General features: G+C 38.2%; 1 protein-coding gene across 1 annotated transcript in view; it reads left to right on the forward strand.

Annotated features, from left to right (window-relative positions):
* Window positions 1-17,655, forward strand: part of LOC122788737 (collagen alpha-1(XIII) chain-like) — a 396,594-nt gene that overhangs the window by 333,024 nt on the left and 45,915 nt on the right. The window contains exons 10-12 of the mRNA XM_044055630.1: window positions 12,482-12,547; window positions 13,029-13,118; window positions 16,367-16,408. Of these exons, the coding sequence (XP_043911565.1) occupies window positions 12,482-12,547; window positions 13,029-13,118; window positions 16,367-16,408 (198 nt within the window). The remainder of the gene's footprint in view (window positions 1-12,481; window positions 12,548-13,028; window positions 13,119-16,366; window positions 16,409-17,655) is intronic.

Consider the following 17,655-nt stretch of genomic DNA (forward strand, 5'->3'; position numbering starts at 1 on the left):
TTTAGTGGAAGAAAGTAACATATATTAAAGAAATTACATGGATATCCTGTTGAAAGCATCACGGAGCCCGAAGCAATCAATCCTAGGAGCAAGAAAGGCATAATTTCCTAGGCTGACTGTCTGGCACCCTTTTATCTGCATTCCAAGGACTCAGATAATTCCAAAATCAAGTTTATAAAAGAGAAAGTCATTGATATTAGTATGTTGGATGCTGTCAAATATCACTGTGTATATAAATCACAATTACTCTCTGAGGTTTAGCAAAAGTCAGCCAAAGTATTTATTTCTCCAATTTCTGATGACCTCTGAAATGATTACTCTACAGTGAGAGAACCATGAGAATATTCCAAGTCACCTACAAATAACAGAGGCTAACGTACTAGAAAAGTTGTCCTGTAGAGAGAAATTAATGAGACAGGAGATGTGATACACGGTATGGCTTGCCATAGGATAAAACATAGGTTTATGATTCAGAGAACCACATTCACTGTTTTATATGTTAGTTCTGCATTTCACCCTGTCTTCACATTTCAAGCCTAATATCCAAGGATGCCAAATAAAATTAATACTTCTTATATCCTTTTGATTAAAGAAAGTACCATTTAGTAGGAAAGCTTTTTTACATATCCTGTGCAGTTACAGACAGCACAGGTGACATTGGAAATATTGAGTGGTTCTATGACAAGTAGACAGAGATGCTGACACTGCAGTCTTTAAATTAAGCACCTTCACTTTTAAATCACAATTGCCTTCTTGGACTGTGCCAGGATGTGCTATCCATATCATGCAGATGTTTTTTTTAATAAAGCATTTAAAGGAGATTTTTTTATTATCTCAAAGAAATACAGTAAATGAAACAATGCCTGCAATCAGAAACCTTTTTTATTACTTACATGTTATTTAATGCTACTGTAGTTGAAAGTCCCACTAAACATCCTTTCTGATATAAGTAAAGCCACACAGCATTATACAGATGAAAACGGCAAGTTAAAAAAACACCATGCAAACCTGATAGCTGTGACTTGATATCCACCCATGCCTGCATGGAATCAGTGCAAGTAAGTGCACGTGTGCGCTAACTCACCATCATAAGGAAAATGAGAATTACTTTTAACATTAGCATTCGCTGGTGATCACAGGGAAGAGTGATGCTAGACTTTTACTATAACAGAGGGATATAAGCCTCACAGCAAGGCAAAGACAAATAAGAATGTGTGAACCTTAGTTGCACTTTTACCACAGGACACCCATAACCCCGGGAATAGACTGCACTGGGGTTAGATCAGTAGCACCCCCCCACCCCCAGCCACACATCATCACAATACTGCTCTTTGTCACCACTTTCTCTCTCACACACTGAAGGAAAAAAATGATAAGTAGGGGAAGTCCTGGCGAGCAGATGCCTGATGTAAGGGAAAAATGATAAGTAGGAAAAGTCCTGGTGAGCAGATACCTGATGTCAGATAACTATGGAGAAAACAAAGGAAAGTAGGGGCAGAGCATATCTGCCTACAGATATTGTTAGGGACTACCTAGTCACCCACAAAGGGTATTCATACCTATTCCAGTCAGGTAAAATCCTAAGTATTTTACAAAAGGTGATACATCTTATTTCTAGGTGGGAACATTTTTGTGAAGATACAAATGAAAAACTGTAACATGACTGTGGCCTTGAGAGTTTGATATATACCATTCCAAGTCACCTACAAATAACAGAGGCTAACGTACTACAAAAATTGTCCTGCAGAGAGAAATTAATGACACAGGAGCTGTGATACACAGTGTTAAACAGATGCTTATGTGTTAGAAAAAAACCCAATCTGGCTGTGATGCAGGAATGTGAGTTGATTGATGTTTTTTTTTTGGCTTGTCTTTCTCAGCCATTTTTAACCCACAAAGAATTTGCCTGGTGTCAGCTGAACAATGTCATACTGATGCCAAGAATCGTATACCCTCATTCGTCAGAAATACCAGAAGACATGCACAAATCCTGGAGTAGATGACAGACTTACTATACAATAGTTTATTCTGTCTGTATGCATTTTTATATTGGAGCCACAGTTATTTCTATAAATGACAGCTGTCCTAAAGTTCAGTACAATATGTTCTTCTAGCCTATCAAAATGGTTATGTTTTATAATTGTAAATATTAAATGCAGCATTTATGAACAATAAGAATTTTGTGTGTATGAAACTGTAGGAGGCATTGGTATAGGGGAATAAGCAACTCCGTCATGTTCATTGACAGCCCACCATTGCTACCTAACACTAGGCCTCCTTTTGAGAGCTACAGATACTTAAACTAGAGGCAAACCTCTCAACTCACCCAACTATCAGAGCTCATCATACCTGAAACGCTACAGTACAGCATTGGTGAGGTATTAACTAAATCCCTTCTTATTCCACCAAGACATTTAACTTCAGCTACACACACACACACACACACACACACACACACACACACACACACACACACACACACACACCCTTCACCTGATATGCTTATAACACCACCTCCACCTGTCATCACATGTGCTACCTAAGCTGCATTTCCAAGGCCTTAAGGCTGCTTGAGCATGCTTCCACATGTGATAATGTCCTACTTCTAGGTGACTGTATAGTAAGACTTACTGATGCACCACACATTAAGATGAGCAAAGAAAGTAGCGGTAAGTTGTCTCTCAGCTGCTAAAATGTCAACAAGACATTTATGTCCCTTCACCCCAAGTATTTTAATGTTCTTGTCATTGATTGTGTTGGAGTGAATAATCTTGGAAGATATGTGGACAGATGTGCTTAAACTCTCAATTTAGGTTTCTGAGGCTGTAAAAAAATAGTTCCCAGCAGTTTCTTGCCATCACCATGAATGATGCCATAACAGACAAAAGAAGTAAAGGACTTCAACAACTGACTCAATGGCTGGTGTCTTTCTAAGGGAAATCCAGCACGTGTCAAGCTTGTTAGACAGTTCTGGCTGTTTCACCAGGAATGGCCTTCATCTTTCCCCTTTGGGGTTCAACATATTAAGTGAGATTCTCTATCTCCATAGTGCCTTTTTTAAGTACTCAATCTTCAACATCATCCAAGCTATCCACTCTCAGTCTGGCCCATCTCAAAATGGTAAGATACTATGCAAGAAATTTAGACAAAATAATGTTCTCTCCATGCTTTTCTGACCTTGAAAACACACACATTTGTATAATTGCAGAAACCTGGTTCCACTGCAGTGACATCACTACATACACCTTTGCAGGTGTTTAAAGCCTAAAACTCATTCAGACACTCTGCTGAAAATGTCATCACCTTGCAGCTAATCCAGCAGAGTAATGTACAAAGTACAGTTGTGTAAGTAACTTACCATGACAGTGATCACTACTGCAGTAGCCTTAGCTATGTGAGTTTTATCCTGCCAAGGATATAACAGCTTTTCCAGCTTGTAAAGCTTCAGGGCACCTTCCATGTGCCCAAATTGTCAGACAGCTCAAGTGGAGCTTACTGACACACACGTTTGGGTCCCAAGTCCTTCAGAGCTTTCATGTCAACAGAAACAGGGAGGCTGAGCCCTGAAAGGACAATACTAGGAAGAACAAAATATAAATAACCACATCCTATCATAAGCAACATACCAATAAACATGGGGGATGGAGGGAGGGAGGGACAGCATGTGATAAAAGACTGGTGGAAATAAGAGAGTCGAGTCTGGAGGATAAGGAATTACCCTCTGGAAAGGAGGAATTTCCACCCCTTGCCATCTGTAACCTTGATGAATGCTCTTCTGAATCCATTTGTCTGAAAGTATCTGCTGCCAAAGAGAAAAGTGGAGATTCAGACTTTCTGGAAGATAAAAGGGGGTACCAGGTTGGAAGGGGGCCCAAAGTCTCTTAAACAGCCATTCTGACTTATAGTTTTGGAAGTTTACAAAATTCTTCTTGGAACCCTCTTGCCATTTATTCTTATATGAATGCTTACCTGCATTTTGTTAAGACTGTTTGTTTTGTTTCTTGTCAAAACTGGGTGAGGAGTTAGAGAATCTTTTGGAAAATCTGAAAAAGGATGGCCAAAAAATCTTAGAGATTCATTGTATCAGCTTACCCCTTTCATAGATCCATAGGGTTTTACTAGGTAAATGACCCAGGGGGTGCCCTTCTAATCCTAGTCAGGTTTTCCTGAAAGAATAATAATGTCCTGTACCCAAATAGGACATTGAGGGCCAGGCATTTATAAGCTACCGCTGCCCATAAGGGACATTGGTGTCAGGCCCGGTGTCAGTTTTCTGTTCCTCATCTACTTGTCTAGGTTGTTCTTAAATTGGGTAACAGGTGAACTCAACTTCACATGGAACAGAAACCTGTTCCATAGCACGGGCAGTCTCTGGGACACATATCGGTCTCTCCATAATGTTCTTTTTAAGTCACAGAAAAAATTCAGGTCATCAGACCTTGTATTTCTGATACTATTTGATTTACCAATATGCAGGAGCTGCATAAGTGTGGGGTTTGCAGATGCCTTGTAAGCCAGCATAGATCACCCTTCAGTAAAATATAGAAGACTGAGTAGAGGCCAAGGGCTTTAAGGTGCTGTGCATAAAGCGGGTTTGTTACACCTTGTATTATTTTTGTAAGGAACCTCCAAGATAACTCTAGTTGCTGCTTATGTCTGGTGAGGTACTCACTGAAGGGAGCATTGCACACTATGACTGGTCTGATAAGAGCAGATTTCAGTGGGATAATGACCTGTTTGAACATAGATGCCATGCCCTTACTTACAAGTTGCACGACATAAAAGAATTTTCACCATTATGGCCACATGGTGGTCAAAGGTAAGGCTACTGTGTATGTGCGTACCCAGATCCCTGACCACTGGTTCGACTCTTAGGGGTATTATCAGCATGGTAATTACATGGGATGGCTGACTTCCTAAAGGGAACAATTATAAATTTCTCAGCATTTGGTTTAAGACAATGGCTTTGGTACTATTTGTTAGACGGAGATAGACCTTCTTGAAGAATGCATGTGTCTGCACTGGAGTTGATGATAACCCACAGCTTGCAGGCATTTGCAAATTTAGTCAACTTCCATTTCAATGAACTGAGCCCTGAGGGACTCCTCTAATGAAGGTGGCCTCACCTGTTTTGACCTCCTCGGTCCTATTAGTGAGCCAGTTAGCTATTCAGTGGGTGATAAAAGGGGTTATACCTAAATTAGTGAGCTTGTCTATACTACCCGAGTGGGGTATTGTATCAAAGCCTCAGCCAGGTCGAAGTAAGGTGTGTGCACTTTCATCACACTTTTTGATCACTTCTGCAGTACAGGGACCAAAAACTAATTCTTCATACAAAGAAGAATTTAAAAGTCACATTTTTAATATCATTTGGGAGGTTCTGAGAGTACAGTCCTTTAACCCTCCTCAAAACAGTACCAGTGGCCATAGCCGTTGGAAGTATCAACAGAGTCATACACACACTTTATACGAGTAGTGACTTGAACAACAGCAAAAAATCAAATTATTAAAAACAGATTTCTCCTCACAAGAAGAAATTGCAGATGTAACATTCTTCATACTTTCACAATGAGTCAAGACAATCCTTAACATTGGAGCCTGACAGTTCAAAATTCTGAAAATCAAAGTTGCAGAAGCATATACTGTTTTCCATACTTCCCATCCTTATTAGAAGTAGTAAGATTGGAATTAACTAAGTCTTTAGCAGCAGAAGGAGTAACTAAAGTTACTGGATCAGGTTTGGGAAAAAGGTATAACAACTTAAAAGGCTGAGGAACTTAATACATCCTATCTGCCGGTTTAGGAGCAGCTGGCTGACTATATTGCAGGCAGTAACACACACACACACACACACACACACACACACACACACACACACACACACACACACACACACACACACACACACACACACACGCGCACACACGCGCACACACGCACACACACACACACACACACACACACACACACACACACACACACACACACACACACACACACACACACACACACACACACACACACACACACACACACACACACACACACACACACACTCTCCAAGGCAGACAAAACTGGAGGTATGGGTGCAGGTTCTGGAAATTCCTTCTGCAACAGCTCGTAGTTCCCGCGGGGCTGAGAAACTTCAGTATTCTTCCACTGAAAACACAGGCACATTCTAGAAATAGTGTCAGAGAAAGAGAACCCCCTACAGGGAGGATCAAAACTGAGCTCTTTTCACAGTCTGAATCAGAAATCTGAGGAGAAAACCATGTATCTGTCCCTTCCTTCTCCTGTCCAGATTCAGAGTCATGAATCTCAGAAAAGAGGACATCCATCTTTCTTTTACCAGAAACTACCTTACAAGTAGGATCAAGAGCCTGAATTAAACCTGAGCCATACACGGTAAACTACTTCTGTCCCAGGAAATTAGAGGAGGAGGAGATACATGCTTATTTTTCTGCCTCTTTCTGACAGAAACAATTTTGTTAGTGGCAGTAGCAGCTTCCTTAGGGTTGGGCACAACACTGATAGGGACCAACTAGAGTGTCTCTCTCTTGCCCATTGCGTGGATGCCAATAGCCACAGAGGACATTGCTAACCCCCGGACTACAGTGACTGTAGGTGCTACACCACAGGGATCCAGGGTAAAAAATGAGTGGTCTGAAGTACAATGACCACAGAAGCTTCACTCACCTGTGGCTAAGGCAAACTGCTAGTCTGCTGTGGTGCCAAAAGCTGTTTTGTTAACTTTTTCTTTTTGTGGCTGGAACAAGGGCCAACCATGGAACCGAAAATTTGTTCTACAGTCTTTAAAAGTCACCTTTTTCACCAGACAAACTAAAAAGCACTTTAAAATACTATGCCAGCTCCACAAAGTAAAAATAAACATTTTCTCCACAGAAAAAAATATTTTTAAATACTTTAAACAACTTTTAAACTGTGAGAAAAAATGAGCACTCCTGTTTAAAAGTGCAATACAGTCTCATGATAGTCCATTAAAACACAAACTCTCAGCATTAAAATAACTTTCCTGAACTGGAATGTGTAATCAAACCAACTATTTTTTAAAATGTAATATTTCCCCCCCAAAGAGAACTTATCTGCCCAGCAAAGGAACAGCAAAAGCTGACTATTGATCCTCAAAAGCCTCAGAGGGAGTACTTTTCATTGGCCAGAAAGCTCTGAAGGGCTTGTTGCCCAAACCTGTCTTTTTAGTCAGCTCAAACCAAGTTAACTAATGGTTTGGGTGCATGGAAGGTGCCTGAAGATTTGGAGGCTGCCTGGCTATTATATCCTTGCAGGGGTTTACCTTCACAACATTGCAGCCCAGTTTGTCAGCTCTGAAAACATTGAGAAGAAAACATTGTAACTGCAGAAGCACAAAGTCCCGGAACATCATCTTTCCTCTCCAGGAAAGTAACCACTTAGCTACCAATGAAAAAACAATAACCATAACAAATTACAACCATCCAAGTGGGGGGTTCACCCCCCATACCCCCATATTTAAATATACCAGCTCCGAGATCGCACTACAGAGGAGAAAGGGCAAAGTTCAACATGGTCGCCAAGTGGTTACTTTCTCGGAGAGGAAAGACGATGTTCTGGGACTTCGTGCTTCTGCAGTTACAATGTTTTCATCTCACCATTTTTAGAGTCAATGAACTGGGCTGCAACGTTATGAAGGGGAACCCCTTGCAGGATATATCTATTATAGCTTATGCTACTGCAGCAGTGACCAATAAGAAGAACAACAGTTATTGTACACTGAAACTAAAATGATCAAAAACAACAAAAACTAAAACTTTTTTTTTTCAGGAGGCTACACCCCCTACAACCTCAGCTAATTATATTTACCTACTGCAAGATCAAACAACAGTGGGGTAAGGGCAAATTCCCTGACCATGCTGTACCGCAATCTCATACAAAAGTCTGATGACTAAAACTCCATTGAAAAGAATATTCACTCATATGAGTGTTCTGTCTTATTTTTATGTTTATACGTAGAGTGAGAGAAAGATAAAAACACCAATGACAGCAGTCAGTAACATTTAAATGCCAACTTTATTAAAGCTGAAAGAACCACACAACAGACAGATTTTGCTGTACAGCCTCCTCTGTGTCATGGGCATAGGACGTAACTAGGTTAATTCCCCCAGGGCCCTTACAAGCCTAGCCAAATTTACCCTTGTTACCATGATCAGGACCTATTGCCTCTGTCCAACAGGGACACAGGTGGATCCCCTGGATGAATTTATGTTACACATCCAACTGTCCAGACTGCGTTTGAAGAGGGCCAGTGAGGTACTCTGTTTGACGTGTCTTCTAAACACAATTTTTGTCATGGGTATTTTGTAATACTGGCAGTCACTTTATCTGAAACAATCAATATGGTACATATAATTTAAACTTAAAGAGAAACAGAAAAAAAACAGCTTCATACCATCACTTTTGCCATCCTGCACCACAAAAAAAGAAAACAAAATCCCTCATTGTTCTGGCATGTAAAATAAAGGTAATGTATTTTTCATTGTGCAAGTATGAAGAACCAACATGAACTGACTGTATCCGTATGTCCCCTAAAATTAATCTTTATATGCCAAATAAATAATACACAAGTCAAAATAGATGAAAAGCAAAACATGTATCATCTATAAAAAATAGTAACTGTAATAGACTTCATTGTCTAAAAGAAATCTTAATATTAAATACTTATAATTATATATATTATATATTACACCTACAAAATTCTAATTAAAAGTCAGTGCTAAATACAAATGATGTACTCCATTGTCCTCTAGTGGACATATTCTAAGGTGCAGTATAAAACATACAATTTAATACTGAAGCCAACTCTATAGCATCATTGTATATGTCTGAAAAGACAGCATGTTATTCTAATTTAGTAGTAATATTAATAAAATTAAAAGTCTTTGTTCACACAGGTGAACATAATGTACCCAAAAAGGCAATCTAAAACCTTTTTTTTTCTGTCCAAGATAGTATGTCATTCTCTGTTATGAAGATTTTCCGTTATTAATTAGTTGATGCAAAAAGCAGAAAGGCATTGTAAAAGAATACACAAACTTTATTGTAAAGAAATCAGTAAGCACTTTCATCTTAATGAGACTTTTTCAAACTGACATACTTCTCTTTACTCCAGTCTTTTAAAGCATTAAATAATCACATGACATCAAAAATAACATGATACTTGTTAAAGTAAACAATGCACTTTGGTGTTTTTGTGTGTGCTTTACTAAGGGGATATAATCTCTTTTACAATTTAAATAATTTATATAAATGGAAATATGTTGTTTCCAAGGTGTGGACAATAGCATGTTTAGGGTAACAACTATTTGCCATTTAAAACTAATTTTTAGTAAATGCTTTTGTGTATAATGGCATCAATAGTAAACCATACAATAACTTTGTTATATTAGCATCAGGAAATTCAGTGGTGTACATTCAATTGTCACCCCACCTATTATTTTAAAAAAATATATACAGACTCTTGTAATGCTGTAAGTTCACTTCTCCAAAATGTCTAACAATCATCCAGAAATCTTTTCCACATTTATAAGTGCATCAAATATTGGCAGAATCACAAATCATAAACTAATTTGTCTTCAAAAAATCACATGGAAGGACTGTGGCTGACCAAGTTCGCAGATGACTGCAAACTGGGCGCCATAATCGACTCTCCAGCCGACACAAGCATCCTCCAAAAGGGCCTCATAGAAACAGACAACTGGTGCCAGAGCCATGGCCTCAAGCTAAATGCCAAAAAGTGTATAGTCATCCCCTTTGGCAAAAACAAAGTGCCCACAAATTACCACATAGGTGGTAATCCATTAAGTACAGAAGAAGTAATTAGGGACCTGGGGACCCAAGTTGATAGCTATCTCTCGTTTGACAACCACGTGGCCAAAGTGGTTAGAAAAACATTTTATATAGCCCACCTAATCATGAAGGGATTCACATCTAGATCAGGGGAGGTCATCGTGCCTCTTTACTCATCCCTCATCAGGCCCATAATTGAGTACAATGCCCCTTGTGGGATGTTCCTTACCAGACACCTGCAGCAACTGGAAAGACCCCAAAAGTACCTCACCAAGAGGATCAAAGGGCTCAAACAGATGCCATATGCTGCCCAGTTAAAGAAACTCCAGCTCTACTCAGTGGCATACCGCCTGTTCAGAGGCGATCTGTGCCTGACGTATAAAGCCATGTCCAACCTGGAATTAATGGACATGCTGCACCTCAGAAAATCCAAATCCCATCGAGCTATGCGCTCGAGAGACTTGAACCTCAGCACTGAAATAAATAGGACATGCTGGAGGGACAGATTCATAACCCAGAGGCTCCCTTCACTCTGGAATAAAATCCCAGTCCAGGTTAGGCAGAGTCCCTCATTGACTCTCTTCAAGAGGAATCTTGATGAGTGGATGGGAGATCGTAGGTTTACCCCAGGTATCACTTCTGTGTCACTGTTAGACAGAGGCACAGTATACTAACCTCGAAAAAGGGCATAGCAAAATAAATTTAAAATGGGTGGCGAAAGCCAAACACATTCTGGCTAGGCTTATAAATGCCCTAGGGCAGATAGCCTAGTATGAACCTATGAACCTATAAAGGCAAAAAAAATCACATAAAGGATAAGAAGAATAAATAGATGCAAAATTGACACATATGACCATACCTTTAAATTGTAAATAACATTCACCCCTTTAGTAAAACACATTCACATTTAATACCAGATTCAAAAGTTATAGTATGACGTTATTCATACTCTCACTGTATAAATTAGCTTTGTTTAACCATTAAGTAATCACTTTCATAACTCCCACATGAGATATACTGATATATAAAAAGTGCACATCCATAGTTACCAAATAAGTTGACTGTGTAGTGTGAACACAATCAGCTAATCTCAAAAGTTTAACTGTACCCATCACCTGAACAGAAATCAAATCAAGTAATGGTTTTAACAGACTTTTCAAATAAACTAAAGTGCACTCCCAATCACATAACTCTGACTAGAGACAATAGCGCACTCAGAAGGTTTTGTAATAAATTTACAAACTTTAGGTAAAATGAAAATTTTCTGGACTTTAGGGGTCAAAACATTTAATTCATTCATCTACAGTGGATTGTAAAATTGGACAACAGAAATGGTAACTTGGAAATGCACTGAAGTGGTCTGTCATACTACAGTAGCTATTTCTGCACATAAATTACATTTCAAAGGCAAGGATGTGAGCAATCATGTGTCTGAGGACACACACAAAGAACAGCTTTCTAAAACTTGTTCTCTTCCAAAGGCATGTAGTTAACAGATATTTCATTAATTTACTGCAGGAAAATAATTGTGGAATGCTAAATATTTTAAAGTTTCAGTTGTGTGTATAGCACATGAATGAGTTGGTTCTTAATCTCTGAGGCTGTGCTCTGGGCTAATGGTGTAAGATAGCAAATTTTTGTTTTTCGGTAGTAGTGCCTCTAGAAGGTGGACCCTGGGCTAGGTCGCATGACAGAGGTGCAGCAGCAGCTTGCCCACACTAGAGGTGGCATGGTCGATACCATCTGTAGTTGTTTAGGCGTTGATTAATTCTAATGGTTAGCTTTAGCCTTTGGCCATCAGAATTGGTGAGGATGGATCTTCTGCATTATTGTGCCAACTCTGCACCAGGGCTGGGCCCCTCAGCTTTCATGCCACAAGCAGCAGATGCCCTGTTTATACATAAGCACCTGTTAATCCTCTGAAATAGGTACTGTATTTGGTGGACTCTGTAGGACTGCATGTTGAGCATGGCTTGACCGCCTAGTTGATGAGATGTGGATTGGCAAATAATGGTACAGTGGTTAAGGTTATATTGCTTTCTGTCCTAATTAGTTTTCTTTTTGAACTCAGAGATCAAAAGAAAGTGATCTGTTTTGTTTCTGTTTTGGTAAAAAAGAGTAAATGGCAATTTTCGTGTCCAGCCATGTTGCTCATACAAGTTGCATGCCAACAAAGAATATAAAATGTGTTTATTCAAAAGGCAAAACATTATCCCCATTTTGTATTAGTACAGCACTGTATTTCTGCAGCTTAACTGCTGTTAGTGGTGTGTTGGTATATACTGGAAAATTTAATTTAATGTCTGTATTTTATTCAAAAATTCATATAAAGAAAAGGCTTCTATCATGAAAGTCCCAAGATGCTTTGCTAAGTCTTGATTTCCAGTGTTGCATTGTCCATCAGATACAGTGAACAAGAGCCAGAAGAATTGTATTCAGAGTGTTTCACCTTCCTCTCTCTCTCTGATTTGTTCCATATAACAATTTTGTTTTTCCTTTCCTGAAAGTCTCACAAACTACTTCCTTCTTTTTTTTCTTTTTCCTGACCACTTGTACTGGCTACCTTTCCTGTTTCTCTACCATCTGACCTCTTCTGGCCTCTTCTCTGTGACCTTTGGCTTCATCTTACCTCCATTTCCAGCTGTTACCTAGACTCAGCACCGTGCGGGCTGCTCAGCCTACCATCATCAACAGACGCAACTACAAGGTATAAGTTGGATCCCCCCCTCCAGCTATCTAAACATTATCTTTCCTAAATTTATTTCTCTTAATTACCTGGAAAGCTTCACTGGGATTTGTTAGCAGTCATTGAATTATTTGGTAAAACAGCAAAGCAAAGGGGTCCTATATATGAACTGGTGAGCTTCTGCTCATTTTTTTTTAGAAATGTATACCCTCTCACCCTCTCCGGTGATGAAGGTGCAGCAAAATAAAATATGCACGTAATGCTATTTTTAAAATGGGAGCTGGTTTTATAGTAATATGATCTGAAATTCAGCTTGCCAGCTCAAACAGTGTTAATAAGTAGTTATTTTGTCAACCAATGAAGCTTTTCCACTACATTTTTTTTTTTGCTCATAATAGGCTGCATTATATCTTGATGTTTTGATTAACTATTACTTAATTTTGCTAATGCTATAATCTGTCAGGAAGCTTAGTAATGTTGACTTCTTTTGACTACCGTCTAGGGTGAAAAGGGAGAACCTGGCTTCTTGGGTCCCCCTGGGCCTCCTGGACCCCCTGGACCACCAGGACCACCTGGCAGTACTGGCCCCCCCGTAAGTATGAAATACAAATCAGAGAAGTGCATATTTTCTTTGTTAATCATCAGTTCTATATGTTGTCAGCATTCAAGAGTTAGTCACAAAAATGATAATACCCATTTGTTAATCAAATAGGTCCACTGGACACACATTCCCTTTTCAAGGTCAACCCAGGAGCAGTGTCTGGTTAAGTAATGTGCTCAGGATGACACAGTAGGAAAATGAGTGTTTGAAGAAATCAAACTGTACCAACTGTATCACAGGAACTATATCTCACAGCCTTAGCCCCCTGGGGCAACTGTCAGAAGACCAAAAAATGTTACTACTGTACTGCAGAGTAAATGTATGAAATTTTATTATAATATAAAAGTGCTTTGCCCTTCTTCAGACATTTCCAAAGCCTATAATTAAAAACAAAGTATTCAAGATTTTAATTACTGGTTTTGAAAACGGGTGAAGAAGGTAGCAGGACCCAAAATCACTCTATAGTGCAATGACATTTCATATATTTATTAAGCAGCATAATGTTGCCTTTTTTAGTTTTGTATTTTTGCTGTTAAAACATGAGTTCCATGACAATTCAAATAAATGCATGATTGCATGTATGAAACTTTTATGAAAGCAATGGCATGCATATACGGATCTATATTACCAGAGCGAAACTCCTTTTGAGCGAATACCAAAACACAGACATGTATTGCGCGAACCGCGAGAATGCCGAATGCACTAAACATCGAAATTTTAAATCTCGAACTGTCATAGTTGGACATCCTGACTACCCACTACATACTACCTACCCAAACAAAATAAATAAACCACATACATACACTAACCAAACCGTACTTCTAACCCTAAAATAAAGCACCAAAACCCTATTTCTAACCCTACACTAAACCACACATACACAACTATCTATGCACTATCGTTAACCCCTCCCTAACCTTAAGGTTCGTAACTACCGCACACTTACCCTACGAAAATATACACAAACAAAATAAAGAATCCACATACATACATTTAACAAAACCTTACTTCTCACCCTACACTAAATCGAAAACATACATTAACTATTTATGCACTTACCTTAACCTGCACCCTAAAAATAAGGTTTGTAACTATCACACACTTACCTTATGGAGCTATACCACAGATGGGCCAACATGGTAATTCGACATTTCCAAATTTGCGGTTTTGGACGTTCGCTGTAATGCTGGCTTGCACAATACGTGTCGACGTTTACAAATTCTCTTAAATGGACTTTCACTCTTGTAATAGGGAGCTGGATATGCATAACATGAAAATAAAACTTTCTTCTAGTTATAATTATCAAACATTTCTTAGAAAACAGAACAGTATCAGTATATGTTTATAATATAGAAGTAAACACAACCTAAATAAATGTAAAACAACATTAATGCTAAAACTGCATTTAAATATGATTTTGTTTTGAGCATTATTTTTTGGACTACATATGATTGCACTCTAAAATACAAAATACTGTCCTCTTTCCTTCAGTACACATATTTTTATGAAATTGATTTACACATAATTTCTGATTTTTATTTAAGGCCTGAACATTGTTTGATAAGTTAAATAAATATTTTACTAACTGGAATATGCCTGTGCATATCATTTTAAACTGTCAGGTGATTATTTAGTTAAGTGTTTTTATACTTTTCTAGCATCCATTAGCATCCGTGATTGAATTCAAGACATTTTTTTTTTTCTGAAATGGTATCAGCGAGCCACTCACAAACTTTCTTTTGAGAAAAAGCTACATGTAAAAGGACTATCCACTTTTGTCTTGTTCATTTAGTAATATAGTATGAACATAAAACACAAGTTTGTCAGTTTATTTATGCAGTGTATATCCCTGGCATGCGTTCCTCCAGTCACACTATCACTCGGTATCCTTTACCATAGCTACTCTTACTAGCCCCTGTACCACGTACATTTTACCAGGACTAACAGCACTACTGATGTTGTCTTGCGATAGGGAGGCAGGAAGCCATTACACCTGGCCACAGGTGGAGGGGAGGTTTTTGGCAGTTTTAGCAAACCTCTCCCTTTCAGGCTGTTCACACTGCACACTTTTACACTTGCAAAACTGATATGCTGTAACATGCACAGAAGACAGGAAGACTATTAGTTCTTCTAGCTCAAAAGTCTGGTTTAGAAGGAAAGCCCAAGAGTTTACAGTTAGGTATTCATTCCTTTACATTACACTACTCCATTGTTAGGTTTAGCAATCTAAATAAATTTCAATTAAAAATATGGTATTTTTAATGTATAAGCACAAACAGTATCTTGATAAATAATTAATTTGAAAAAAGAACAGAAAAACAATTTAAACTTGCTGTACAGCTAGGAAGGTGCATCACTTTTAATAGTTCACTGCTGTTTTTATTTACTGCTGTTAGCAAAAAGTAAGTCACAGGCACCTGAAAACATGCAGGTAATTTTTATGTAAGTTTTTTTTTTTTTTTGTGAAGACTACTTTGTGGACATGGCTTATAATGTATGATGAACAGGCATACCTCTCAACCTTTCACTGCAAGAATTCTGGAAAAATGGGAGGAAGAAGGCCCAAAATCAAGGACAGATTTTAAATTTTCCTGTAATAAACTTAGAAAGTTGCTAGAATAACAAGTTTTGCATGCATTCTCTAAAGAATATAAAGTCCAAAAAGCTATTGTCTACCATTACTTGCTGACATCCATCTACAATTTGCCAGAAAATCTAAAATTTTATGGGGAACAGACTAAAAGTAAATGGCAAAAATCTGAACATTGTGAGAAATTTTGGACAGTTGAGAGGTATGTGAACTGTCTTTCTCTCACTACATCGGCCCATACCCATAAGTGTCCCAAGAGGCCCAGAATAAGGAAAGACTATGTAACAATCATTTGGTGATAAGACAGACAAGCAGCTTTTAATTGTACCACAATCACAAAGGTAAGGATTCACAGAGCAGAAAATGTGCATCTGTACTTCAGCACTTTTAGCAAAAAAGCATACGTTTATATAAGAAATAAATACGTTATGTAAAAAAAAAAAAACTACAGGTATATGTGAGACACTAGAATGCAGCTGCTGTTACTCTGATCACAATAAATGTTCTAGATAGTATTATCTTGACTTTGTCTTGTAGTGGGAAATGTCAACAAAGATCAACTGCAAATGTGCATTGCGTTTATGTATTACCTGCAATGAAGTCATCATGAGGCATACCATGTTTAACCTAATTATTTCTTTAACAACAGGGAAAACCTGGAGACACTGGCAAGCCAGGAAAAGATGGAATGGTGAGCAGAACTCTAAATTCAGCTTTATATAATATTTGGATGAAAAGACAGTTTGGTTCTTAGCTGGGGTACCTACCGTATATGTTCACTGTGACATTTTGGCATAATAGTTTTTTAATTCCTTGAGCTGATTAAGTTCTGTTATACAACAGCCTCTGTCTTAACATGATCCTGAACTAGATTAAGTGGGTACTCAGAGAACGAGTGAAGAACTTGGGTACTCTGAGAATGTTAGTGACTTTGTTTGGTAACAGATGGTTCAAGTTCAATAAAAGATATTATTTTATTTATTTATTTATTTTACATTTGTTAACCAGGCTAGTCCAACTGGATACATGTCCATTTTCAGTGGAGGCCCGAGGAGAAAAGCTCCGAGCTTACAAAACATTTAATATTACAAGTAAATTAGAAACAACAGTACAAAAAATGTATAACAAAACATTAATAAAAACAAGATTGGTACATAGTATAAAAAGGACTTGACTATTTTCCAAAAAAATAAGTAAGTAAATAGAGAAAAGATGGGGATATAAAGGATAATAAGGACATCTACAGGATAAGACAGCATTTGGAAAATAGGATTGGTAGGTAGATGGGTTGGGTAGAGCAGCTAAGAGTAGAAAGGTCAGTGAGTAAATAAGTTCAAAGAATCAAGTTTAAAAGAGAAATTTAGAGGGAGGTAGAACAGAGGAAAAGCAAGAGAAAAGCAATTAGTCAGGGTTATTACAAGAGCATAACCAGTGGTTGGAGAGGAAATGTTTAAGGTTAGTTATGAATAGTGGGAGAGATGTAAGAGCTGTAAGGTCAATTGGTAGGAGATTCCATATTTTCCCAACAAAGTTAGAAAAGAGAGTCTCCTGCAGAGTTATTAGATAAAGAAGTTTGCATCAGCATTTTTAGTTGTTTCAGGTTACAGTATGGTGTTATGAGGGTAGAGAGAGTGGGGGTATTGTTTGGTTGATAAAGGACTTTATGGGCAATAATAAGTTGGTTGAATTGTAGGAGGTGAGGTAATTCAAGCCAGCCTAGTTGTTTTAGGTTTTGACAGTGATGAGTCCTATATGGTGAGTTAGTGGCTTAATCTGGCAATGTTATTATAAGATCTAGCTAGTTTGTTAAGATTGTTTTGGGACAGGTTAGTATAGATGGGGGAGGCATATAATAGGGTAGAGATTAAGTGAGTTCTTGCTATAGTAGATCTGGCTAGAGGTGTTAGAAATTGTTTAATTCTATACAGGGATCCGAGT

This window comes from Protopterus annectens, chromosome 14.part0 (genome assembly GCF_019279795.1).
Source record: "Protopterus annectens isolate FY-2018-M chromosome 14.part0, PAN1.0, whole genome shotgun sequence".
Classification (NCBI taxonomy): Eukaryota; Metazoa; Chordata; order Ceratodontiformes; family Protopteridae; genus Protopterus; species Protopterus annectens.